Source organism: Arachis ipaensis, chromosome B10 (genome assembly GCF_059453495.1).
Source record: "Arachis ipaensis isolate K30076 ecotype BB chromosome B10, ASM5945349v1, whole genome shotgun sequence".
In the NCBI taxonomy this organism is placed as follows: domain Eukaryota; kingdom Viridiplantae; phylum Streptophyta; class Magnoliopsida; order Fabales; family Fabaceae; genus Arachis; species Arachis ipaensis.
Genome location: NC_142435.1, coordinates 1,102,202 through 1,129,499, shown reverse-complemented (window position 1 = coordinate 1,129,499; position 27,298 = coordinate 1,102,202). Strand labels below are relative to the sequence as shown.

The following is a 27,298-nucleotide window of genomic DNA, read 5'->3' as shown; positions in this document are numbered from 1 at the left end:
CTCTTTTGAAAAATTAAGTTACCACTGATTTCTCTTATCTTAACTCATTGATATTCTCTTATTTATATGGTAAAATAGAATAAGTAAAAAAGTCACAAGTAGAATTACATTAAGCCAACCTAAACTACACAATTCTATATTTGCTTGGTATATAGTCGCCAGAATCGTACGATGAAATATATGGACAATTTCATTAATAGAGAATAAAATACATTTCATCAGAATAGGAACATGACCCACAAAACAATTTGGTCGTGTAGTCAGCAAAATGGAGTACTAACTAATACAACACTACATACAAAATATTGGTTGGAAATTTGGAATAGCAGTTGCAATCAATCATGTGTTGCAAATTGTGTTGCAAATTGAAGCTCCAAAATCCAAGATTATCTTAATCTTAGGCTTAGAGGGGCTTTTCCAAATCCATATGTTGAACACTGCTGCTGCAAAATCAAATAATGGACATTTCTATAGCAATAAAATAATGATGTATATATTTAATGTTTTCCACTTTCTGAGGGATCAGCTAGAGAATATGCACTTCCAGGGACATTGATAAAGAGCTTATCTCCTTCCTGTGCCTCATGCTCCTGAATTTTATACAAAAGTTATGTGAATATGAATATATGCTATGACATTTACTTACAAAGCAATCTATGAATAAACTATCAAGTAATAGATAGCAGTAAAGGATATATTAGCCAAGTTTTACTGCAGTCACAATTATTGTGCTAACTTGAGTTATTTATTTGAGAATTTCTGTTTTATATTAGTTTTTAATAAATTTGTTTGCTATACTATAAGCTTTTAAGTATCGTGTAATTTTAGGAAATGAAAATACCTCCATATTTGGGTCATATTAATAACCTTTTACTAGTAATTATAGCTTTTTCACCTGAATGCAGATCCTGCATCTAGCACAGCCATACTTACACAAATGCAGTCTGGCAAACTGACTCAAATGCATCAACAGAAAATGGAATTATGCTTGCAATATACCTTAGCATTAGAGACAGTAGTGCCCGTCAGACCATTTTTAAGGTTATTCATTACAAATTTTAGGTGTTTCCTGGCATTTGCTCTTGCTTTGCGTCGCTCATCACACTGTTCTTTGGTAACATCATAATGGCAGGCCACACACAGAGTCCTCATATTTTCTAGTTTGCATTCACCTATAAAAATAAAAACAAGGAAAAGCTAAATCTAATGTTTTCCTGTGAAGAGACATAACATAAACCAACATATCAGTGTGAAAATCTTATAGAACACAGTAATAGATAAGAAACAAAATGAAAAATTAGCAAAAATAAATAATGGAAACTTGGCTGAACAGGTGTATTAGTTTAAAACTGATTAAATAAATGTTGACACACATCATTCTATGTTGCCTTTCAGTAGGCCAATTCAAACTTCGTTGAACAAGTTTATTATTTTAACTGCAGTCTAAAGTATATGCCAAAATAAGTGTTTAAGAATTATGAATGAACACAATACCCTGAAACAAAATGTAGAAAATATTTTCATTTGCAGAACAAACACATCACTCAACGTAGACATATAATTTTTCCTAGGCAGGTAGGATTTTAGCTCTCAAGTAAATCATACCTCCGCCTTGATACACTGGAATTATATGATCAGCATGCCATGCATTGCCTTCAGTTGGATCATTGACAAGCTTCTCAAGCCTGTAGAAAGTCAATAACTGATTCAGAAAAACGTTGGTGTCAACCTAATTAAGCAAGTTTATTAACATTGTTCTGTATGAGAAGTCTTCTAACAAGCCTACAATCTTTCACATCTTAAGAGAATTGTTATTAGGTATTTCACTTTCATAGACTCACATCTTCTTCCGCTTTGCGACTTTTGGTGCTACTTTCTCAATGTACTCTCGTCGCCTTTCCAATGATAAAGGTTTTATGTGCTCAACAAGCTTATGGCAGTCCAATAGGCAATTTGTGCACACACCATGTTCAATTTGGAAAAGTTCCTGAACAAATAATCTCCAGCAAATTAACAGTAGCCCAGAGACAGGAAAAATAAAAAATAAAAAATACCTACTACGGCTTCAAATAGAGAAACATCAGGACAACAAAACAAGATAGCTGTAATCTGAATATGATTAATACTACCTGACGTAAGAATCTGTTGCTTGTTCTCATGCGATACTCTTCATAGCAGGCAAGGTTACAAAACAGGTCTTCGAAAAATTCAGGTGCCTTGGCATTCTTACCCCTGAGAGTGGAGTATTATTAAAGAATAAAGACAAGAACATTTAGTGAATAAAGAGCAACACATGAGTATATGATTGGTCAAGGACATACATGCACTGCTTTTGACAAAGCTTACACAGTGGTTCATCAGTCACACTCCAGCCTTGAGTATATTCTTTTTCCTTCTTACCAAGGCCACTTCGTAGATAAACCTTCTTCCACACAGCGTCTTCGGGTAAAGGATGGCAGACCTCCACCAAAGGTGTCATACGTCGTTTGCTTCCACCATTTAATAACCCCTGTCAGTTGTACACTTCTGCTAAGTTATATATTCATACACAAAAGCCCAGAATAAAAGAAAAAACAAAGATCAACAGTTTATTCAAAACATTATCATATTCATCAAAACAGAGTTCAGGAATACAGTATGGGAACCTTGTTATTGTGGTTATTGCTTTCACTCAAATAGCATAATTCAACTGCCAAAGGAAGCTGTAATGGTTTCCCAAGTAACTTCTTGCGTTCAATTGGCCTCAAACTCCTCCACTCATGTGCAAACTCCATGAGAGAATGCCTATAAACAGGATTCTCCTTGACAGATTTAACTTCTATCTTCTTTTTCTCATCATCAGAAACAGGACATAGCAACTCAAGTTCCTCTGGTCGGAAATTTTCATAAAGTGGCTGCGGTCTTACATCTGTACCCAAAACGCAAGAATACAAGTGGATCCTACCAGTGTATGGGCTCACCTGAAGGGCAAAGGAAGATTCCCATATTCATAACAATGATAAAAATTGACACAGGCACCAATTAAAACTTTTAACTTGTCCTCTTCTGTTCTTTTTATTTTTTTCCCTCTATATATATATATATATATATATATATATATATATGTATCAGTTTAGGACTTTAGGTATCTATCGCAGGATCCATTGAAACTAATGTAAGTAGACACACCTATAACATCAGATAATACTTCATAAAAGGTGAAAATCTGACTGTTGCATGTATTTTTTTTCAATAATAAAAATAATAGTAATAATCAAGTTACAGCATTGTCAGAAATCACTCAAGACATGCTTACTGCATGAGCCTTGTTTTGATTATTTAGGGTAATAACCAATGTGTCAACGAACCAACTCATTCTTATATCAATCAACAACTATGACAATAAATGTTACCTCAAAACGCAGAGAACCAACATGACTAGACCCATGTCCATCTGTTTCTAGTTGATGGTCAGGCTGCATGTCATCTGCTTCTACTGTTGGAATTGATTTCTTGTCCTGCACCTGAAAAATAAGACATGAGATCGTTAGCCATTCACAAACACACGGAACCACACATGAATAAAAATGTTGCCATTCCCTCCCTGTTAAATAAACTGTAATGTCAATTCACCTCTATCATTTCATTTTTCTCTTAAAAACTCTTCCCAAACAATCTATCCTCAGTATAAAACACGTCTAGACTACAATTTGCATCCATAACTGAAGCCTTGTCAAAATCAATGCAGGAAACAATACTATCCTATTCTACCACGAGAATATAATAGTAAAAAATAGAAATAGGAAATAAACTGTTAAGCCTTAATCCACTAGGTGGAGTTTGTTACATGTATCAATTGTACTTTACCATAAAATAATAGGGAAAAGAAGACAACTAAATACCATGCTAAAGTAACACACACGATTTAAAACCCATACTACAAGACTCACAAGTCTTACCGTGATATTAGCAGTAGAAATTGAGTTATTGTCAAAAGAAGCCTGCTCATCAGATTTATCATCTTGTTTTACTTCAGATTCACTTAAATTTACTGGGGAAGGTTTCTTATCCAACAGTGTTTCAACTAATGCCTTTTCACGTGCAGATTGCTCGTCAGAACTATCAGTTTTGAAATATGTCTCTAAGTAAGAAATATCATCAACCTGCCACCCCGCATCCCCAAAAGGAAAATGAGGTTGGTGAAAGAGAATACAAAAGTAAATAGACAAATAATAAACTTCTAACAGCCACCAATGCTAAAAGAGCAAAATCAGATAGTGACTTCAACTAAAAGCATTTTAACCAAAATTACAATACCACTATCTCCTTCATTGCATCATATTTTCCATCTGTTGTTTTTGAAACACGGTGCAAACTTTTATTCAAGTTTTTCCAACGCAACTCATCCGAGGTATCCTGCAGATGGATCACATGAAAAAATGCTACTTGAGAGGTACATACCACAACAAGCTTTTTTTTTTTCCCCTCAAATCTTCAAAATAAGAGCCAAGCATCACCTTTGCACAGAATATGTATACATTAACTGCATTTTTTTGCCCCCGTCGATGAGCTCTATCCTCGGCCTACAAAAAGGTTCATCTTATTTACGTTTTAAGATCTTATACCCTTTATGTATAAAGAATACCAGCACATCATATGCTTCATATGATGGAATCATTAAAATCAATAAGAATAGTCTAATAAACTAAAATAAAATTATGTGATTGCCACAATTAAGGTAACTATCACAAATGAAATACGGTAGGTGAGAACTATTAACACATCAGATTGATGACAAAAAATTGTGCACCAAGTGAAACTACGGACGATATTATAAAAAAAACAATGACATTAAGTCCCATTATAGGTATGTTAGTTCAGCATCCACACAGTGCTATTTTCAGTTAATCAGTTCATTGGTTCACCCCTGCTCCAATTTTGCAATAATGTTATCATCAACAGCTGTACATAGATGCACCAAACTTAACATTCTTTGTCTTTAAGGTCATCTTTTAATGTGGTCACAGCATTGTTAACAATGAAGCATCCAGCACAAAATAAAAAGCCATTCAATATATATAGTATTTATATAATAAAGACGGTACCATTATGTAAATTATACAGAACCTGAAGCATTACAGTTGGGCACTGAGGTAGCTCCAAGAACACCACATCTTGTGCTGTTGAGAAATCAAGTCCAAAACCTGCTGCCAAAATACCTATTATCGCAATTTTAACCTGGCATGCAAATATAACTCAAATCAAAGTAGGCCTAAGTAACAAAATAAAATAAAATAAGTCCACAATTGTCTGAACGACACAGACAAAAAATAAGGCCACACATATGTGCATACAAACACTAAGGCAAATAGTTAACAAAAATGGTCAATATGGTTCTTTTGTTCTTGTAACATGTGGAGGGCCATCAGACTCAATCTTAACAAGGCACATAAATTTTTAATACCTTCGATCCAAAATAAGAAACAATTTTTAAAATTTGATCCAAAGTGTCCATTTAAAAAATTAAACAACATTAGTTAATTTTTTCCACTAGTAATACTAATTATGACTCTCCAAGCCTGCCCACAATTTGGCCAAGGCCAATAGACCAACACTGAAAATTAAGAAGGGGAAAAGATGTCAGCTGATCGTTATCACAATTCAGGTGCCACAAATAAAAATTTTTATTTAAGCAAAAGGGGAAAAAATTATGTGTATTTATTATTCAGTATGTATCAAATTTTAAAATTTCAAAGAAACATTATAAATGAGGGAAAAAGAGAGCTGGATATCATCACAACAAATTCGGGGTTAAAAACTGTAAAGACAGCTAATACCTCTGATGATGATCGAAATGCTACTACTGCTGATTGCCTATCTCTTGGAAGAGTACTTCCATCAATTCGCACAAAACCTACACCTTTCTCACATATAAACTCCTAAAATGGTTCAGAAAACAAACTTCATGTCAGAAATTAAATCTACACATTCATGGTGTGGGACTTGGACATTAAGGTAATCAATGCACCAAGGGCCTAAGAAAATGAGGTTGGGAATAGCTGATTTCAAACAATCTAGGAAGAGGAAAACAACTCAACCATTTTACATGCTGCCAAATGAATTTAATAAACAGTGGCTTCCAATGAGGATAAATGCACCTGTACTCCATCAAGAACTTTGTGGTGATGAGCAAAAATTATCATCTTTTTAGAATTCTCCGATCCTGCTATGAGTGGATGGAGGGAAAGCCATTCACGAAACCCAGAAAGCTTTGCAATCCCAAGTTCTTGGACAGAAAGGTCCCCTAGCAACAGAGAGGTGAAAAAGATTAATACCATATATTCTTGCAGTTTTAATAAGATATGATTACATGCATAAGAATAGCAAGACAGACAGAGAGTGGCATTAGAAGAAAATTTAAGAATTTGATGGCTGAAACATCTCATAACAAACAGTCAAACAGAAAGATGAAAAAGAGCATAGTAAATAACAATTTGAATTTTTGGGTATGTAGCAGCAAAATAACAGAGACATTGCTACTGCGGTACAAAGTTAATATTATGGGTCGGTTTTAGCAAGGAGTAAGGGAGAATAGAGATTTGAATATCAGCTATATATATGATATGATCCAATATGATATGTCTAGTGATACAAAAAACAGAGCACTGATCCCAATTTATAATGGTACTAAACTCATAATCATAATTTTAAATACAAAATGTGAAATTAAAGAAAAATATGAAAGTCAACCCTAAGATATCAGTTAAGATACTTTATCATATTCCTAAATACAATATTGTACATTATTAGGTAACTTCTGGTATTCTAAAATTCCTAAATCTCACAGATAAAAGGTAGGTTGGTAATGTAATCTTATCAAAGAGGCCAACATTGTATTAGTTATATGACACTTGAGGGTTCCTATTTGGCTTTTTTGTGATCTTTATACTATTTGTCACTTTGGTACCATAAAAAAACCATGAAGTCTAAATGACCTACGCTTAAGGCTACATTTCAGTTATAAAATGATAAACAACCACATGAATGATTCCTTGTTCTACAGTAATTGGTCTACAACACTATACAGAATTTTTTTATGCAATCTCATCCAAATCAACAATGAATAAAACAATGATGAACTGAGAGTTATTATGTGATTAAACATTAGTTGACATACAAATCCATCGTTTCACACAGTAGAGGCAAAGGTTCCTAAACAATACCATCAACTTCATCTGAGTTTCCTAGAGGCATGTCTTCACTTGCACGTTCAGGGTCATCAATTGTCAATGCCCCAACTGCAGTTTTTGCAGCAACAATATCTGATTTCTTCAACAACAGTCTTATAATTTGCCGCCGCTTTGGAGGTAACTGTAGCATCACATGTTCCTTCAAACGCCTTATCTACACAATACATGAAAAGGAAAATAAGATAGTATTCTATACAATATAGGACCAATATCATAAAGTGGTGTTAAATCCAATGGGGGAGACATGACAAAGTAAACATTGGTTTTAAGTGCATAAAGTGTAAAAGCCAACCATATGTATAATATAATCAAAATCACTACACCCAAACTATCCTTAAACAAATGCCACAACATTGACTGCAAAATAAGTAGTTGGTATGGAATCCATATGTTGAGAATGTGAACCAAAGACACAATTATTCAAAAATATCAAGCCTTGTCTCATAAAAACTGCATCAAGCCTTCTCTCATTGGATAGGCTATCCAAATAAATTGAGGGCAATTACAGTCATCAAAGAATCAGATTTGGATAAAAAAGGGAGGAGTATACTTGCTCTAATTACATAAATATGCCAGGCTGACGTTTACAAACCAGAAACCAAGCAAAAGAATACCTCTACAAAAGTAATTAAGGGGAATAGTCCAAAGGAAAAGAAAAATAAACACAAAGTCATCATGAGAAAATTTGAGGATTGAGATCACACCATAACAGTTTGCTTAAGTAACACGTTCAACTCCACCAACCGAATGCCCTTTGAATAATCCTGCAGCAGAATCCCAACAAATAAATACCCAAAACAGGTTGATCCATCGAAATAGATTTTATCGCTTTTTTCCTCATCACAAATAATTAACTAAAAAATAAAATGATGAAAACCTTGTTATCGAAAATGGGTCCACGACTGAAATTCCCATCAAAAAGATAAAAAAAAGTTAATTGAAAGCTCTTGTAAGCACCTTTGATCTTTTAAAAATATTTAAAAAAAAAAATAATGATCTAGAAGAGACAAAACATTAAAAATTTACAACATTTCCACTAGCAAACCACAGTCAAACCTTATTGTTTATTCATTATATTTATATTATTAAAATTAACCAAATATATACATGCATAAATTAGACATAAACACACACACACACACAAACACAAAGTAGATAATAAGAGCTCTTCTAGAAGGAATACCGCAAACACTTTTCCTTGGATGCCCATGAAAAATTTCATGTCACAATAGGTTTTTGCAAACTCACGTTTATTTGTCCCCAACAAACCAGGCCTGTAAAATATATGCATTGTTTAGAAAATTAGTCAACAGAACTACAAGAAAGATATTTTAAAAGTTACAAATGTTCAATGTGAATATACTTACCATAACATATTTATCTGATGAAAAATGTCAAATGGTCTATTAGCACCTAGGAAGATATGCACATAAGGTACAAGATCACATTAAGTAAAATAACTAAAAAGAAAAAGTGGAACCAAATTGAAAGGAAGAATAGAAAGTCAAAAAATATGAAGCCCCAACCAAATAGAAAAAAAAAATATATTTGTTTTCATCAGCATCAAAGCTTATGCAGCAGTGGGTTGCTGTGAACTATGCTACAACCTTGACAATGAGGGCGTTCCTGATAGCAGAACTATATGCTTGACTTTCGTTGCCACATCAAGAACAGCTTGTGTCTGTTAGAACAAAAGAAAAATCAGATAATATAAATGCCACTTCTTTAGGTTTCAGCTGAAGAACACAAAAAGAGATAACAATGCAGGTAATCATAAAGACAAAATCATGATTTCCTGGAAGTTTTTATCTTGAACAACTAATGTAAAATTGTATAATAATCATTTGCTAGAAGCTTCTTTCTGGTACCACAACAGCAGAAGAGATGCCAATTGCCAAGTTAAAGGAAAAGCTAATGATATATGCACACAAAGGCAAAGGGAAACAAATGCTTTATATGAATGAACACAAGATGCCAGTCAAACATGCACAAAAATAAGCCCCCTCCCACCCCCCCCCCCCCTTTTTTTTATCTCTCTAAATGTAGCATACAAGATAAGTAACAATTGCAGTTAATAACAAAGGAATTTATATCTATCATAAACTAACATTGATTTTATGAATTCCAAATTTTACAAACAAGAAAAAGCGATGGAAATACAGCAAACCTCTCCTGACTCTTTGGCTTTCTTCGTGCATCGCACATGATGAGATTCATCAACAATCAGGAGAGCCCACTCACGTTCAATCATGTTCTTCTTTAGACGATTGAGCATGGTATAAGAAATAACCACAACTCTAGGGCATCTTGTTAAATGAACAGGGTTATCTTGATGACCAAAAACTGGTTTAGAAGAAACAATCACAATCTAAATTACAAAGTAGAATGAATGAAAAAGATCACAATAAAAATATTAAAATAAAAAAATAAAAAGTTTTATTCAAATTGTTAAAATCAAACTTGGCCTAAGAAATTGCTTTAGACAAATAACAATATTTCAAAAACTTAATCCTTCTTCAATAAATCCATGCCTGTACAGTTCGAATTTTTCTTGACCGCACCATAACACAACATTCCTTCAAAACCTTAATTCATTAAGCCTAATTTCCTATATACACCAAAGAAAATCCTAAGAAAAAAGCACCAATATATATATATGATCATCAACTCATGGCCTCATGCTCATCTTGTTGGGTATAACTGTGCTCAACTTTTTACTAAACACCATTGCAACAAAACTTCCATCCAACTTTCATTGTAGAGTTCTCAAACCAGATTTAAAATGTGCCTCATTCACCTTCCCACTTTTTGGTGTATTGATATTGCCATTCTCAAAACCAATATCTGTTCATATTTCAAGATTGTAGTCTCCTAGTGACAAATCAAATTTTAATATGATGCATCATTAGAAGACGATTAGATTTGTGCACCTAACAAAGCAATTCAACAGTTACACTTTCATTAGTAGAATCTCTGGATATGTACTGTATGGTATTTGTTATGGGGAAAAACCCTCATTCATCTCAAGAACCAGACCAGACTCCTACCTTGAACTTAATAGGCAGCATAATACATAGCATCATGCACAACTTAAATTATACAGCATTACCAACATGAATATCAGCAGGCAAACAGCAAGGAAGCCAACGTTCCAATTCTTCTGCCCATGAAAAACGCAAAACAGCAGGGCAAACCACAAGTATAGGACCTTCATGCATGAAACATCCCGCAATAGCAATCGCCTAAAATGTGCATTCGAAAAAAATAACTACATAGATCACTACTCCTTGTTAGATATTTCATGGTAAATAAATAAATACAGTGCAACCAATTTCAAATTAAAAAAAAAATGGCACCGAACACTAAGTCCTAGTCTCTAAAAGGGCTGGCTAGTGCATGAAGCTCCCCCCTCATTGGGTCTGAAAAGGACAGACATATGCAACCTTACCCTAGCAATTAGCAAGCATAGAAGCCATCTCTAGTATTTGAACCCATGAACACCACTTGACAAATCTCTAGTCCCTAGAACTTATCAGTCCTTTTGGGTCTTTATCTCTAGTATGTAAAACCTATCACCAGAAGTTCAACTCCATCGATTCGAGCAACTATCGCTTAAGGTATTTTCCACCAGTAAAGTTTGAACTCAAGACTACTGAAAAAGTGATGAGTTTGCCTACCACTCAATGAACCGAGTGTTTTTAAAATGCCAAATTTTATTCCTGCAGTTGCTCCAATTGCAGTGAACAAATTCGCACCAACCAATCACAAAAGCCTATAAATATCAATGAAATCTTCAAATAAACAGCCAAAACATTACAATTTAGAAGCCACATTACTCCCCAGCAATCACCAGACTCCTTAAGAAGTGGCAATACATATACACATTCTATACTTCCTAGTTGAGCTAGTTTGTGCAACGAAATTAGGTCCACTCAATTAATTCTAACATCCTCGCAACAAAAACAAACAGTTTAATCACTTAACCTAAAAGACACAGGGAAAGCAAAATAGATGCGATTTTTGTTTTTATTTTTTTGAATAGAGTACCTGGAGGGTCTTTCCGAGTCCCATATCATCGGCAATGAGGCACCTTCCACCCCTTCTGAGTCCAAACCTAATCCCATCCAACTGAAACGGCATCAGAGCATCCACCAAACTCCTCGGAAGCTTCGCGATGAGGTCTTCGACCTGCTCGTCGGTGAGATGCTCGGGCCTGGTCGGGGTCCAGGTGCCGCCACCACCAGACGCCAGCATCATGGTCTCAACGGCTTTGAGCGTGTTCCAGGGAATGTCCTCCACGTCAGCAATCTGGTGAGATGCTGCCTTGAGGCAGTTGAGGACGCGGAGGTAGTCGGAAAGGTGGTAGACAGAGGCATCGGCAACGGCGGTGGAGATCTGAGTGAAGTGAGAGGGGAGGAGGTCGGAGAGGAGGCCGTTGAGGGCGGAGAAGGTGTCGTCGTCGGAGGGGATAGGCACAACGGAGAAGGAATCTGGAGAGCATATTTCGAGCCTGGCAACGAACTTTGGAATAAGGGCGGGTTTGGATGTTGAAGAAGAGTAGCGAGAATGAGAGAGCTTCTGGCATTTGAAAAGTAGTTGTTGTTGTTGTTGTTGTTGGGATTCAAGAAATGCTTTGCGTTTGGCGAGAGCGGCTTGGCGATTTGCTTCGATTTGTTGTCTCTGTTCTTCTGTTAGACCCATTCTTCTTCTTCCTCACTCACTCACTCCCTCAGGTTTTAACTTCTCAGCGCCAAAAACTCCCCTTCTACGTTTTCAATTTCATGGGCCCTTTTGGGCCTTTTTGGACGAGTTTTTCATGGGCCCTTTTGGGCCAATACACTTCCATTCTTAATTCAGAAATTAAAGCTGTAGAACGTGACATTATACCCTTCCAGCTTCATCCGCAATGCATAAAGTAGCTCTGACAAACCTATATATACAAAATTAAAAGATCCTTTGCTTCCTTTAGAGGCTGCGTGCAGAGGCATCAAATTTCACCTTGCTTCTCACCATTTCCTGTTCAGCTTTATCAATATACTCTCATCGTGACTTCATCATCTTCAATTCATTCAGATTTCAGATCCAAACCTAATGTGCAAGTTTTTGTAGACAAGGTACGTAGTTTCATTCAAAAGTGCAGTGTTTAGTTTCAAACTGCATGTAAACTGTTTGTGATAATGCCACTGAGATTATTGTTATTTATTATCTTACTTAATTTGAGACTAACAATATCAAAATCATCGTTGTTATTTTTGTTTTATTATCATCATTATAGAATGTTCAGAAGGGGAAATTTGAAGAGTGAATTTAGAAATGATGACAAGCATGTGACAGCAGTTGCAGCTGCTGCATTTTCCATTCATTCAATAGAACAAGCTGCTGCTGCCAACCTGATTTCAAGGCCTCAATCCATGAGAAGGAAAAACCATAGCACCCTATCTGAACGACCGACTTATGGTAATTAATTAACTACTAGTTAATGTTTAATTTCCAGATTGCATGCTTATATAGTTATATATGTTCATCAAGTTAAGTCCATTTCATAACTGTTATGACCAAGGAATATACTTTGCTTTTTTATTATTATTATTAGAACTATTGCTAGAAGAATAATGATTTGCCAATATTAATTCATTTTAATTATTAAATGAAAGATCAGAGAGGTTTCATTTCTTATTAGACTTATCCTAAAATCTTCACAAATTTTAATGAAAATAAATTGTTGTTATATGTATAGGAGGGGATACTTCAGTAAAAAGGTCATCATTTGGAGAAGATGGAAGGAGAAAAGAAGGAAGTGTTCCTTTAAGAGGTTCAAGTGATGATATATCTTCTAAAAGGACTGTGCCCCAAACACAAGGGCACCAAAAACAAATAGGGATTCCTATACAACATAACAACAAAGCAAATGCAGAAGCTTGGGAAAAGGCCAAGTTAAAAAAGATTCAAAAGCGGTACTCTGTTTTTTTTTTTTTTAAATAATGGTTTGGTGGTTTGATGATGTATATAGGGAAAGAATGTGGATTAATATCTGTTCATTGTTGTTCTTGTATGTAGCTATGAGAAGATAAAGTCCCAAATCCTTTCTTGGGAAAGAGAGAAAAAGATTCATGCCAAAATGCATATGGAAAAGAAGAAGGTTTGTCTCAATTATGATGAGTTTATCATATTATTATTCTAGCTAGTTATATTTTTCGGTATCATGTAATACTTGTCATGAAAATATCATCATATAATTAATTGGTTATGGTGGTACAGAATGAATTGGAGAAAAGAAGAATAGTGACAACACAACATTATAATAATAAGATAGCAAGCATAGATAAGGTAGCACAAGGTGCTTTAACACAATTGGAAGATAAAAGAAGGAAAGAGTTATCTAGAGCCACAGAAAAAGCTAATAAAATCAGAAAAACAGGAAAGGTTCCTCCTGCTATTAATTGTTTCTGCTTCTCACATTTATAGCTTCATCATGTATTGTTGGAGGATTAGACCCCAATTATAAGAACATGGCTTAAAAAGTATATACAATGATAACACATAACAAAGATTGATATAGTATATAGAAATTAAAATTGATGACTTTGCTGCTCAAATTGTTCAAATTTCATATTTGATGTATGTAATGTGTGTAATGGTAATGTATTTGTGGAAAAATATATCATTCTAAAAATATTTTCTAAACATTATATTGATCTACCTAACCTACGTAGATTGAGTTGGTTATTTATCCAATTAAAATGTATGCTTCAGCCATTCAGTTACTATGTTTTCAAGGTAGTTAATAAGAATATCAACTTTTTATTGAATTTCATTACAAAAATAAATCTTATGACAAATAAATCTTTGACATTTTGATTCGTGGACATTTAAATTTTCGAGAATTTGAAAATACATTTAAATTTCTAACCTTTTTAAAACTTGGACATATCGATCCTTCATGTTCACTTGGGTCTGTTAGACTCAACAAAAAAAATTAAATGTGCTCTCGTTGTACTGACTTGATTGATACGGATGCATATGTGGAAGAGTTTTTAAAATAGGACAAATTAGACCCAGGGATGGATGTGTCCAAATTTTAAAGAGGTTATAGATTTAAATGTATTTTTAAATCCTCGGAAACTTAAATGCCGCGGACCAAAAAATCAGAGATCGATTTGTCATTTTCTCTTATTATTATTGACAAGATATCACTCAAATCCGCAACCTCTAAATGAGTATGAAGAGACTATGTCATTTGAGTTATAGTTCAATGGCAAAATCCATTACTTAATATAAGTTATAACTCAATTTTAATTGTGTATTTATTTTTAGCTTATCATCAACAATTTTATTAATAATTATTGTTGACTTAATGACCAAAAATCATACCTTTGTTATTTTTTTATGTTCTTATTTTTAATATTTTATATTTATAAAATTATTATACTTCTTAAACACTTATTACTGATTTGATCATTGAAGTGCCTTATAGAAGTACACTTCTACTTATTTTCAATTCAACTTCGACCACAATCATTAAAGAGTTTCTGACAAAAAACAATCTCCAATAGAATTATAGTTCGGAGTTACCATTTCTTTTTGACTATGTACTCTATGAGAATAGTTTAAGACGACAAACCACATCGTTAACAAGCTATACTTCTGAAAAATATTACTAACGCTAGAACAATATGTATGTATGGATGTGTGGCCAGAAATGAAGAAGCGTATCTATAGCTTAGTTGATAGGCGACCAAAATTATAGGTGATCCCCACTACGGATGATGAAATTTGGTGTATATATGCATAGCTCAGGACCATGTAGTGCCCCAACTTATGTGTTCCAAAGGTAACATACTGTCCTTTTTGCATATTCAATTTCCAGAACAACACATTACTGGTTAATTAATTACTTACTTTTATTTCTTATTTATATATTTTATTTTCTAATAATAAGGTCTCTATCTCTATGATAGTGCTTGCCTGCTTAATCACCAACACAAGAAATCACCAAATGAGACTTATGTATGCTATAAATCTTTCTAGCTCTCTAGGTATTACATGATCAAGTTTTCATATAAGTGGACACGATTATTATTGGTCTTTCTTATTCTATGGATGCCACGTGTTAGCATTCAATAGGTATACGATTATGATGTACGTTTTCTATAATCTATATACATAAATTTTATAGTGATTTATATACATAAATTCTTGATATTATAAAATGATTATTATTGTGAATGTTATATAATAAATTAAAGTATTATCATACATAATGAAATATAAAACATTATCAATTAATAAAGTATGAATTTTTATAATATATTTTTATTAATTAATAAGTGGGTTAGTTAAATAATATATTATTATTTAATTTAAAATCTTTATTTATAAATAGATCTTAGAAAAAAGGTTTTAATACATTAAAAATAACACATAAAAAAAACACACATAATTATTCATCTCAAATAGTTTTTTAGTTTCTTTGAGAAGAATATTGTGTATGCAATATTAGTATGAATGTATTATGTTATATTGAGTGATACATATTGAGAATTAATAATAGAGTTCTCTTATTCTTATAATTTTCTAGTTCTATTTTTATCTATTCATCTTAATTTCACAACACATTATTAGTAAGAAGACTCCTAAGATAAAAAATTTTAATTATGTCAAATTTTTTTTATTTTGAATTTATACCACTATATTTTTGAAAAAATTATTTATCATGAATTATAGATGCTGAATTTTATCTTGATTCAATTAATTTCGATAATGTTATTAAGACAAACAATTATATAACATTAAAGAATCACGCTACGACAATATTTTTTTTATTGTCATTTTGATAAAAGATTGAAAAATAAATATCTTACTATAAAAAAATCCAGTAGAACTATGGAACATTATTATATATAATGAAATATGAAATATTATCATTTAGAGAGGTATGAGTTTTTCATAATGTGTTTCCACTCATTAGTAAATGAGTTAAGTAAATAACACCCTATTATTATTAATTTAAAACCTTCATCTATATCATAAAAAAAATAACACGCAAAGAATAATATATTAAAAAAAACGCACATAACTATCTATCTCAAATAGTTTTTTAACAGCTTTAAAAAAATATTATATATACAATATTAGTATAAATATATTATGTTATATTAAATAACACATATTAAAAATTAATAACAAACTATTCTATTCTCTTTATAATTTTTTAACTCAATTTCTATTTAGCTATCTTAAATTCACAACTCTTGTAACTACTTTTGTAACTATTGTTTATATAATAACTATCTAACGTATATAATCATCTATATTGGCCTTAGCTAATTCTTCATTCAAGATGTCTTAAAATATTCTTATAATTTTTTCCTAATTGAGGTGAGACCATGATAATGATAATACTTTTATGGGTAAAGTATTAAATTGATTCTTTATGTTTGGACATAATCTTATTTTAATTTTTAAGGTTTAAAATATCTTATTTAAATTCAAAACGGTTTTATTTAGTTTTATTGTAATCTTATTCTAAAGTCAAAATTAAATCATTAATGAAATGTTTTACATGACAGTAATACAAGAGCAAAGTTGCTTGATAATCTAGAGAATAAATACAAGCTTCAAAAATATAAAATCAACAATGAATGCATCAATACATTTATTTAATATTCTCTTTAGTTTTATAGAAATAATTTATTTAAATTGTAAAGAAAATGATAAATAAATATATTGATACATCTATTGTTAATTTTGTGTCTTTAGAACTTGTATTTGTTCTTTAGATTATTGACTTTATTCTTGTACTACTGTCACGTAAGATATTTTCAGTGAATTATTTAACTTTGATATCAGGATAAATTATATTGAATCTAAATAAAACTTTTTTGAATTCAAATAAGACGCTTTAAACTTTAAAGATCAAAACAATATTACGTCCAAACGTATTTATATTCATCACAATCCAATATTTTAAATATTTTGTTCTTGTGGCCCCTAGCAATGTGCAATCTCAATCAAGGAGGTGTCTTAGCTTCATATATCTGATCTCTTAATTATCTAATTGAATGAATTTTGAGCCTCAAATTATTATATATTATGTATATTATGCATGTACATACGTACACACACATACACCTGGTTTTCCTCACCCTAATAGCTGGAAGAGAGCACAATTGTGGGGTGTATGTGCACTTACATTGGACCATATATATGTATGTATTTATGTACGTATAAATCGTTGGTGTGTGTAGTATTAAAAGTCCCCTTATGTCTGCAAGACTAGACATATATACAAGGAATGAGTCAAATGCAAACAATACTTGGTGTGTGTAGTGTAATAATATGTTAGTTTGCCGTCATATTAATATATATCATTATTGTTTACACATTTTAATAGTAAACTTGTGTGGATATTTATTTGTGAATAGGGGTCACTATATCCGATTCTCTTTGAAAGAACTTCTAGGCACCACAAGTTTCTTAGAGAAATCTATTTCAACTCTCAACAAATGGATACACCAAATGTGGGACCCGATGAACTGAATAATATAATATTATTGAATGATTTAAGGAATGAAATAAACAAGCTAGAGAAGAAAATATGTATCAAATATATAATTATTAATGTTATTTTTTTATTAATTTAAATTTTTAAAATAAATAATTTTATAATATAATATCAAATTTTTACGTCCGAAAAATATAGAATTTAATTTTTAATAAATTTTAAAAATAAAAAATAATATAAAATAAATAAATAAATAAATAAAATATTTAAATAAAAAATCAAATAAATTAAAAAAATATTTAAAAAAATATTAAAAATATAATCATTAATATTATTTTCTCTTATTAATTTAAATTTTTAAAATGAATGTTGTATGAGCATGTGAAAACCACAACACACAAGTCACTCATTTTTATTTGCATTATAATTATTATATGGTCATGATTTGAGTATGACCAGCTTGAAATATTACTTCCCCAACAAACAACAACTTAACATAGAGAAAGAGAAAGAAAAAGAGAAAGAGAATCATGAGTATTATGAGTAGTAGTAGTCATCAGTATTTGGTTCCAAACTGGAACATGAAACAACAACAACAACAAAGACAAGAACAAGAAACACTCCAATTAGAAGAGGGTATTACTATTACCAAATCTTCTCAAGCTCCTCCCACCACTCATCTTGTTCCCATGTATGTATATACTATTCTCTCTACACTTTTCATTAATTATCATAACCCCAATTTCTTCATATTGATTACTTACTAATATATATATTTACTCCTTTTAATTTGATGATGATTATTATTATTAAGGAATCAAAGATTAGAATATAATAGAATACCCATGTTATCTTGTTCAACTGTTCATTTTCTTTTCTTGCATCTACATATCTTTGTTATGAAAATATCTTATTGGAAGCATTTTACATGTATTATGATGTCAGATATTTCAGTATTTTTAAATAATAATTTCAATTACAAAATTAATTTAATTATTGATCTCAGTTATAATATATGTATAATTATAAAGTTATTTTTAATCTTATTATTATATTATAGCCAAATAATAATGGAGAAATAGTAATATCTGTCATCTCAGAAAAATTAGTTTTTATTTTTTTATAAATACCTTGTATTTTTCATAAAAAAATGTAATATAATGTTATATATCACTAAATATCTATGTTTTTTTTTTTACTTTTTTTAATTATATTTATATCTATTAAAATCATTCTAGATGTTAAAAATTACTCTTATTTGATTTACTAAATATAACCGCGATTGTCTTTTTTAATCTAAAAAAAAAAACTCAATTTAATAAACTATTTTGAGGAAAATTAAAACTTTGCTAATAAATCAAGTCTCATATGTATTGTGCTTGATTTTTCAGGGCTAATAATTATGATGAGATTGCAGAGCTGACATGGGAAAATGGGCAGATATCAATGCATGGGCTCAGTGGGCTTGATCCAACTTCACAAAAAAAGCCCATATGGGTTAATAGGGCCCATGATACATTAGAGTCCATTGTTCAACAAGCCACATGCAACAATAAAAAGTCAAAGTTGACCATAAAAGACAACCATGCTTATGTTGATGTTCCTACCACAACAAGCTCCATTGTTGCATCCTCAGGGGAACATCATCAAATGGTGCCAACACTTTCAAGGAAAAGATCACATTCTTCTTATTCCGATCAACAACAACATCGGAGAGATGTTAATTATGTTAGCATCAATAATACTAAGAAGATGTTATTAGAAGATCATAATACTAATAATAGAAAATGTGGTGTTGCTACTGCTAGTGTCACATTTTGTAAGGACAACAATGACATCACAACCATGATGACGTGTCCTTCTCTTGACTCTGGTCCAAGAAGCTTCAAAAATGATAAGATTCTTGAGGAGGATTCTGCTTGTCAAAGTGGATCGGTAACCCTTAATTACTCTCTTCCTTTTTTATTATTATTATTTATTTCTATTAAGAGTTTGTTTGGGTGAGTTTCTAAAAAAAAAAATTTTTTCGAGTTATCTTTTTTTAAAAGATCTTATGAAAAAGTAAAAATAATTTTATGTTTGGATATCTCATGCAAAAAGATCTTTTTATTTATCAATTATGTTTGGATATAACAATATAAAAATACCTTTTTGTTTATTTATTACATGAAAAACATCTTTTTTTAAAAAAAAAGATCTTTTAAAAAAAATATATAAATTACAGCTTTTCAAAAAAGATGTTTTTCTGATTTTTCTAGTGCTTCTATTTTCACTATTCGAAATTTGCCAAACACGCTAAAAAATAAAAAAAATATCTTTTTTTATTAAAAAAAATCTTTTTTTATCAAAATAATAGTGCCCAAACAAGCACTAAGTATTTCATCAACTTGGTTCTAACTTGATATGCATGATAATATATGATTGTAGCCTAATGTATTATTAGGGATTAAATGTAACAAAAATGTCACATGTATACAAAAAATCAGTCATTATTTATTTATTTGTGTATAAATATATATATTTTTAATGTATATTTTATATTTTAACGTATATTTTATACAAGTGATTGATTTGAATTTAAACAGGAGGTTCGGAATAATGAAAATGATAGAGATGGTGGGAAAGGTGAAACAGGGCAGAGCAAATCATCATCAGTTGTAAGGAGAAATAGAACTGCTGCCGTCCATAATCAATCAGAGCGGGTTAATAAATAAATAAATAATACTAATAATATATAATTCAAGTTTTCTTTATTACTTAATTACTTATATTTTGCTAATAATCTTCTAGCTTATTACTAGAAATCAAACTTTGAATCCTTTGATTTTTTGTTGGTCTATATATAGAGAAGAAGAGATAGAATTAATCAGAAGATGAAAGCATTGCAGCGGTTAGTGCCTAATGCAAATAAGGTGAGAAGTGAGAATAATCAACAAATAGTTAAACGGAATTAAATGGGCTGGACCGTTTAAACCGTTTTATTTACGAGCCATAATTTTTCAGTTAAAATTGTTTATAGTCAGTTCGTGGGTTAAACGGGTTAGTCCGTGGGTTAAACGGGCTAGTCCGTTTATTCTTTTATTTTATTTTTTAAAAAATATTTTGACAATTATGTCAAAAATCTTTAAAAAATAATTTTTTTAGTTGATGGGTCGGATCGAGAAAAATATAGACTAAAAGTGCAACTTTTTTTTAAAAAAATGTAAAAAAAAAAAAATTAAACGGACCACCTGTTTAATTCGCGGACTAGTCAACTCCGTTATTTTTTCGGGTTAATCGGGCTCAGCCCGTTTAGCCCAAAATTTAAATTGACTTAATTTTGGAAGCAAAGCCCGCCCATTCAAATGGATAAACGGGCTAGCCCAATAAATTTGACCCATTTTGACGGTCCTAAGAGATATGAATGTAAAGAACAATAAGATATCATATCATTCAAAATATTAAGACAATAGAATATCTAGTAATTTATATGCTACGAGTTACTAAGAACAACCTAAATGTCTTTATTTATATAATGAAATTGAAATTGCAGACAGACAAAGCTTCAATGTTGGATGAGGTGATTAAGTACTTGAAACAACTTCAAGCACAAATAGAAATGATGATGAGTGTGAGCATGCCACAGATGATAATGCAACAACAACTTCAAATGTCTATGCTAGCAAGATCAATGGCAAACAATGCTCCAAATCCAATTAGGCCATTGTTTCCACAACTCATCCAACCAACAACAACAATTGGAGCTGCTAACACTGCCTCTGCTCCAATGTTTCTTGCACCTTCCTTGATGATGCCTTCAAGCACCAATGCTTCATTTCCTCTGCCTTCTGCTTCATATGGGACTCCTACTTTTGCACAAGTATGTCATTATTGATTTTTTTTTATTTTTAAAAAGAATTAATTTGAATTAGTTAATCTTGGTGTGTCATTGAATGATGTATTATAAGATTAAAATTTTTTGAAAATCAATATAACAATTAACCTATGTTTTCTTTCCATTTCTCATGATTTAAAAAAAAAATAATAGATTGATTTATAAATAATTAAAAAGCCTTAAAAAGTAATATTTATTAAATAGTTACAATGATTTAGTTTAGCAAATGTTGTTTTTATTCTTTAAAATTGTGTTCAATAAGTATTTTAGTGGAATAAAAAATAATGTATTAGATAGGAGACAAAACAAGCTATATAAATTGTCTCTATTATATATATCGGTGAAAACTCAGGTTCAGTCGACTTCACGTGAAGTTGATAATTGAGAGCCGTTAGATTATTTGACTGATTTGACTAAATTTTCATCTAACGACTCTCAACTATCAATTTCACGTGAAGTCGACTGCACTTGAGTTTCTACCGTATATAACCTTTTCGGATTTTGTGATTCTATAATTTGTACCCACCTTTAAAAAAAAAAAAAGTTTTTTATTTTATGTGTTAGACACTTTTTGTTTTCCTTCTTGTGATTAAGGACTAATTAAAAAGAATATATAAATGTGATACTGCAGCCACTTAATATGGATATGTTGAACAACATGGCAGCATTTTACAGCCAACAGATGAATCATCATCAGAACAATCAAATCAAACCATGAGCAAAGCAACTCAGAAGAGAATTGTAAAAACATGTTAATAATGTGAAAGAGATTAAGAAGTGGACATAAATAAATGACCAATGTATGTTTATTTTAATTTAATAACTTTCCTATATATCTTTATTCTCCAAATTAAAAATTCTCATTATTTAAAATAAGTTTTCTCCCTTCTTCTCCATATTCCTCCATCCAATCATTTCATGAAATTAATGCACAAATACTTGTCACATGATGCCTATAGCTTTATCATTTGGTACTGTCAAGTCACATTTTGATGATATATATTCTTTTTTCCCCTCATGAAGTTTTGCATGAAATATTCTTAAATTTAAATATGAGTCGTCACATAAAAAAAATTTATAAAAGTAATTTATCGCATAATAAATTTAATGAAAATTTACTTAAAAGGTAATTAATTATAAAATTAAATTCTAATATAATAAATTTATGATTGTATGCATTATGACTTATGAGGGAATTTGACTATATAGTGATCGATCAAATAGAATGAAGGGTCCATCGAAATAATGCACCACAATTTGGAATGGTCGTATTCCAAATGGACCACAATATATTACGCCAGAGATTTCTTGTGTCTTTCAATGGTGACCCAGCCTTTGACAATCTAAATCTATAGTAGTGCTTCTTTTTTTATATCTTTAAATGGAGAAAACAAATCCAGGGACAAAACATAAACAACAAACACTAAAATGAGTTACTTATGAATTTATATATAAATATACGTGTTGTTCAATTTAATTTTAATGTTTAGTTATATTTTATTATATATTTTATATTAGTAGTTGATTTTGATAATTAATTTTAATATATATATAATATAATTATATAATTAAATATACATATTATAAATAAAAATACTATTTACATATTAAAATCTGTTGAGAAAACTCAACAAAGGTTCAAAACAAGAATCTGTCTAACAGCGAAAGTACCAAAAATAATTTTTCTATAACCTGTGCAATTAAATAAACAATATTAAAGATACTTCAGGCAGCAAATATAATGACAGAAATTAAATAATCAGACACCAGAATTTTAACATGGGAAAACCTCCAAAAGAGGGACAAAAAATCCACGAGATCTAGTCCAGTAAAACCTTCCACTGTCAAAATAATAGGTACACAATCAGTCTTTCTAATAGAACTAGGATACTCAACAATCACAAAATATATTATCAAAACTGATGGAATCAACATAAACCCTTCACAAAGTGGGTATCTCAAATCAGATAAAAGAGAAGACAATACAATTAGCAAGTTATATCCTAATATTCATCTCTACACCAAGAATAACACACTAAAATTTCTTAAGAAATGAAACAAATTTACCGGTTCAATCGGATCAAAAATGGCTTGCCCTTTTTCCCCAAATTTTCTTCTTCTCCCTCATCTATGGCGCTCCTTCATTTTTCTTTCTTTCTTTCAAAACGAAAGAAGCTTAACTCTCTTTCTCTTTCGGCTTTTAGCCACTTTTTCTTTCATTTATTTATTTATTTATTTATTTATTTTGTTTTAAAAGTTATGTGGACCCCACTTGAGATTGAGGATCCACCAATAAATCTCCCCCTCACCAATTCAAGTGGGGATAGGTTGCTCTACCAAGTCCGTTTTTTCTTTACAGGAATCAAACTTTACTGCAGGTAAACTCTTAGTCATCATATTTAAACCATTATCATCAGTATGGATCTTCTCAAGTGCATATGACTTTATCTCAAGCGTTTGACGTATCCAATGATACGTCACTTCTATGTGCTTCGATCTAGAATGAAATGTCGGATTCTTGCTGAGATAGATAGCACTCTAACTGTCACAAAATAACACAAACTTCTCTTGATTGATGCCTAACTTTTATAGAAATTTCTTCATCTACAAGAGTTCCTTAGAAGCTTCAACAACAACAATGTATTCTGCCTCTGTAGTATACAAAGTAACACATTTCTGAAGTCGAGATTGCCACGACACAGCTCCCCCTGCAAAAGTCATCATATAACCAGAAGTAGACTTCCTTGAATCAAGATCCCCAACCATATCTGCATCTGTGTAACCATCCAATACAGGTTGGCCACTCCCAAAGCATAAACAAACTCTGAAAGTACCATTAAGGTATTTGAGAATCCACTTCACTGCTTGCCAGTGTTCCTTGCCAGGATTAGAGAGAAACCGATTGACAACTCCAACAGCATGAGCAATATCTGGCCTGGTGCAAACCATGGCATACATCAAACTGCTAACTGCAGATGCATATAGAATCTTCTTCATTTCTACTTTCTCTTTCTCACTTGTAGGACATTGCTGAACTCAGCTTGAAATGACTAGCAAGTGGAGTACTAACAAGTTTGAAATTACTCATGATAAACCTCTCTAAAACCTTCTCAATATACTTTTCCATTCTTCCTGTCACGAGTGATACTCATGCCAAGGATTTTCTTTGCAGGACCCAAATCCTTCATAGTAAAGGATCTATTCAAGTCTTTTTTAAGACTTTCAATCTTATTAGTATCATGACCAACAATCAACATGTCATCAACATAAAGCAAGAGAATTATAAAATCACCATCAGATAATTTCTTAACATACACACAATGATCAGAAGAACTCTTACTATACCCATGACCTTCTATAAAGGAATCAAACTTCGTGTAGCACCGCCTTGGTTCTTGCTTCAGCCCATATAAGCTCTTCTTCAACTTGCATACAATATGCTCATTTCCTTTAACCTCAAAATCCTCTGGTTGCTCCATATAAATTTCTTTATCTATGTCACCATGAAGGAATGCAGTCTTCACATCAAGCTGCTCAACCTCTAAATTCAAGTTAGTCGCCAATCCAAGCACAACTCGAATAGAGGACATCTTTACAACTGGAGAGAAAATCTCCTCAAAATCAATACCTTTCTTTTGCTCAAAGCCTTTCATAACCAATCGAGCTTTGTACCTTGGTCGTGAGACATTTTTATCCGCTTTCAATTTGAACACCCATTTATTTTTGAATGCTCTCTTACCCTTCGGTAGCTTCACCAATTCAAACGTATGATTCTCATGCAAAAATTTCATTTCTTCTTGCATGGCCTTCAACCTATCTTCCTTATGCTCATCAGACATAGCTTCCTGGTAGCTCTTTGGCTCTCCAGTCTCAATGTTCATCACATACTCATGAGGAGAGTATTTTTGAGAAAGATGACGCCCTCTAGTAGATCTTCTCAATTCAGGCTCAACTGGTGGTTCAGGTGGAACTTCAACATCTAGTGAAACTTCTGCATCTGGTACCTTAGGTTAAGGTGTAGATTCATCATGCAAATCATCACCATCATTATCAACTTGTACATCTCTCCCATCAACAGGAGGTCTAGTGGAAGGACCAGGTTCATCATTAAATAAAGTCTGACAATTATTGTTGGATTATCTGTCTTCTCAAGATCTTCAATAGTTTGGTTTTAAAAAAAAAAACACAACTCGGCTTCTAATTATTTTTTCCCTCCAGATCCCATAATATGTAACCAAAGTCTTCGTAACCATAACCCATGAAAATACATTGCTTTGACTTTTCATCAAGTTTGGACCTTTCATCTCTTGGAATGTGAACAAAAGCCTTACAGCCAAACACTCGCAAGTGACTATAGGAGACATCTTTCTCTCAAAACTTTCTCTGGAACATCACCATTTAGTGGAACTAAAAGAGAAAGGTTGATCAAATCTACCGCAATTCTCATCACTTCACCCAAAAGGATTTAGGCAACTTTACATGAGAGAGCATACATGATACACCTTACTCTATCATTGATAGTGCGATTCATTCTCTCTGCAACTCCAATATGTTGAGGAGTCTTAGGAACCATATTCTCAAACTTGATCACATGTCCTTTACAATACTCTTTCAAACAGACCCCTGTATTCACTACCATTATCTGCTCGAACACATTTCAATTTCCTTCCTGTTTTTCTTTCAACACTTGCATGAAAGTGTTTGAAGATTCTGAGCACCTGGTCTTTATATTTCAAAACAAAAGTCCACACTTTTCGAGAATAATCATCAATAAAAGTAACAAATTATGATGCACTATCTAGTGTCTTAGCATCCATAGTGCAAACATCAGTGTGAACTAAATTTAGAACATGTGATCTCCTATGAGGTTTAGAACTATGAAATGATACTCTAGCATGCTTTCCAACAAAACAATGAGTACAAGTATTTAAAGTTGTACATTTCATGGGAAGTGAGTGCTTCTTGGCTAAGACGTTTAGTTCTTTCTCGCTCAAGTGACCAAGACGTATATGCCACAAATCAAAAGAGGAATCATCAGCTACGTTCATTTCTTCTTTGCACAACTTTTCTTGCAACCGGTAGAGAGTAGTGAGACTATTGTCTTCTTTAGCAACAATGAGAGCCCCTTTGGTAATCTTGCATTTTTCACTACCAAAGGAAGTGCAATACCCCTCTTGATCCAATGGCTTTACTGAAATGAGATTGAACCGCATATCTGGTGCATGCCTAACATTCTTCAACTGCAACTTGCATCCCATGTTAGTTTCAAGCCACATATCACCCATACCAATGATATCACACACTCCTTTATCTTCTAATTTGATCTTGCCAAAATTTCTAACAGTATAGAAAGTGAAAAATTTACGCCTCGAAGTGACATGACATGAGGCACCAGAGTCCATAATCCAAGTGGAATCATTACAGACAAGATTCACATAATTTTCATCATATGTGATAAGGACATCTTCATAAATAATAACAGTAGTTTCTTTATCACTATCTTTACCTTTATATTCGTTTCTTCCCCTTAATTGTTCTCTTTTTAAGAACCTACAATACCTCTTGATATGCCCTGGCTTGCCACAATAGTGACAAATAAACTCCTTTCTTGGCTTGTACTTTTCTCTTGACTTGCTTCGACTTTCTGACTTATCAGAACGGTGAGGTTTTCTACTTGACTTCTCCCCTATG

General features: G+C 32.0%; 3 protein-coding genes across 5 annotated transcripts; 2 read left to right on the top strand and 1 right to left on the bottom strand.

Annotated features, from left to right (window-relative positions):
* Nucleotides 1–166: 166 nt before the first annotated feature.
* LOC107624235 (uncharacterized) lies at nucleotides 167–11,960 on the bottom strand. Its single transcript, XM_016326718.3, has 22 exons — nucleotides 11,277–11,960; nucleotides 10,339–10,471; nucleotides 9,397–9,572; nucleotides 8,837–8,910; nucleotides 8,597–8,632; nucleotides 8,413–8,503; nucleotides 7,934–7,993; nucleotides 7,203–7,383; nucleotides 6,138–6,283; nucleotides 5,817–5,918; nucleotides 5,107–5,217; nucleotides 4,497–4,562; nucleotides 4,297–4,395; nucleotides 3,939–4,142; nucleotides 3,393–3,503; nucleotides 2,646–2,960; nucleotides 2,322–2,509; nucleotides 2,130–2,232; nucleotides 1,842–1,987; nucleotides 1,606–1,685; nucleotides 1,000–1,172; nucleotides 167–590 (listed from the first exon to the last, which is right to left on the bottom strand). The coding sequence occupies exons 1-22, from the start codon at nucleotides 11,928–11,930 to the stop codon at nucleotides 498–500; spliced, it is 3,342 nt and encodes a 1,113-aa protein (XP_016182204.1). The 5' UTR covers nucleotides 11,931–11,960; the 3' UTR covers nucleotides 167–497.
* A 165-nt stretch (nucleotides 11,961–12,125) lies between these two features.
* LOC110268540 (uncharacterized) lies at nucleotides 12,126–13,825 on the top strand. Its single transcript, XM_088502855.1, has 5 exons — nucleotides 12,126–12,343; nucleotides 12,505–12,686; nucleotides 12,967–13,183; nucleotides 13,287–13,368; nucleotides 13,488–13,825. The coding sequence occupies exons 2-5, from the start codon at nucleotides 12,506–12,508 to the stop codon at nucleotides 13,692–13,694; spliced, it is 687 nt and encodes a 228-aa protein (XP_088358981.1). The 5' UTR covers nucleotides 12,126–12,343; nucleotide 12,505; the 3' UTR covers nucleotides 13,695–13,825.
* A 1,104-nt stretch (nucleotides 13,826–14,929) lies between these two features.
* LOC107624044 (transcription factor PIF7) lies at nucleotides 14,930–22,480 on the top strand. Of its 3 annotated transcripts, none has more exons than XM_088502848.1 (6): nucleotides 14,930–15,060; nucleotides 19,125–19,668; nucleotides 20,319–20,435; nucleotides 20,580–20,645; nucleotides 21,266–21,592; nucleotides 22,239–22,480. In XM_088502848.1, the coding sequence occupies exons 1-6, from the start codon at nucleotides 14,993–14,995 to the stop codon at nucleotides 22,323–22,325; spliced, it is 1,209 nt and encodes a 402-aa protein (XP_088358974.1). In that variant the 5' UTR covers nucleotides 14,930–14,992; the 3' UTR covers nucleotides 22,326–22,480. The 3 variants fall into 3 exon arrangements, with proteins under 3 accessions (XP_088358974.1, XP_016181972.1, XP_016181970.1); XM_016326486.3 differs by lacking the exon at nucleotides 14,930–15,060 and adding an exon at nucleotides 16,968–18,424 and having other exon boundaries at nucleotides 20,319–20,390; XM_016326484.3 differs by lacking the exon at nucleotides 14,930–15,060 and adding an exon at nucleotides 16,973–18,424.
* Nucleotides 22,481–27,298: the final 4,818 nt, after the last annotated feature.

What these genes read in the sequence shown, in the direction of transcription:
- LOC107624235 (XM_016326718.3), bottom strand. Translation starts at nt 11,930, where the DNA reads ATGGGTCTAACAGAAGAACAGAGACAACAAATCGAAGCAAATCGCCAA. An exon ending in GGAACGCCCTCATTGTCAAG is followed by an intron (nt 8,633 to 8,836) that starts GTTGTAGCATAG and finishes AGGTGCTAATAG; the next exon opens with ACCATTTGACATTTTTCATC. An exon ending in GCAATAACCACAATAACAAG is followed by an intron (nt 2,510 to 2,645) that starts GTTCCCATACTG and finishes TACAACTGACAG; the next exon opens with GGGTTATTAAATGGTGGAAG.
- LOC110268540 (XM_088502855.1), top strand. Translation starts at nt 12,506, where the DNA reads ATGTTCAGAAGGGGAAATTTGAAGAGTGAATTTAGAAATGATGACAAG. An exon ending in ATCTGAACGACCGACTTATG is followed by an intron (nt 12,687 to 12,966) that starts GTAATTAATTAA and finishes TTATATGTATAG; the next exon opens with GAGGGGATACTTCAGTAAAA. An exon ending in TGCATATGGAAAAGAAGAAG is followed by an intron (nt 13,369 to 13,487) that starts GTTTGTCTCAAT and finishes ATGGTGGTACAG; the next exon opens with AATGAATTGGAGAAAAGAAG.
- LOC107624044 (XM_016326484.3), top strand. Translation starts at nt 18,264, where the DNA reads ATGAGTATTATGAGTAGTAGTAGTCATCAGTATTTGGTTCCAAACTGG. An exon ending in ACCACTCATCTTGTTCCCAT is followed by an intron (nt 18,425 to 19,124) that starts GTATGTATATAC and finishes TTGATTTTTCAG; the next exon opens with GGCTAATAATTATGATGAGA. An exon ending in TCCATAATCAATCAGAGCGG is followed by an intron (nt 20,436 to 20,579) that starts GTTAATAAATAA and finishes GTCTATATATAG; the next exon opens with AGAAGAAGAGATAGAATTAA.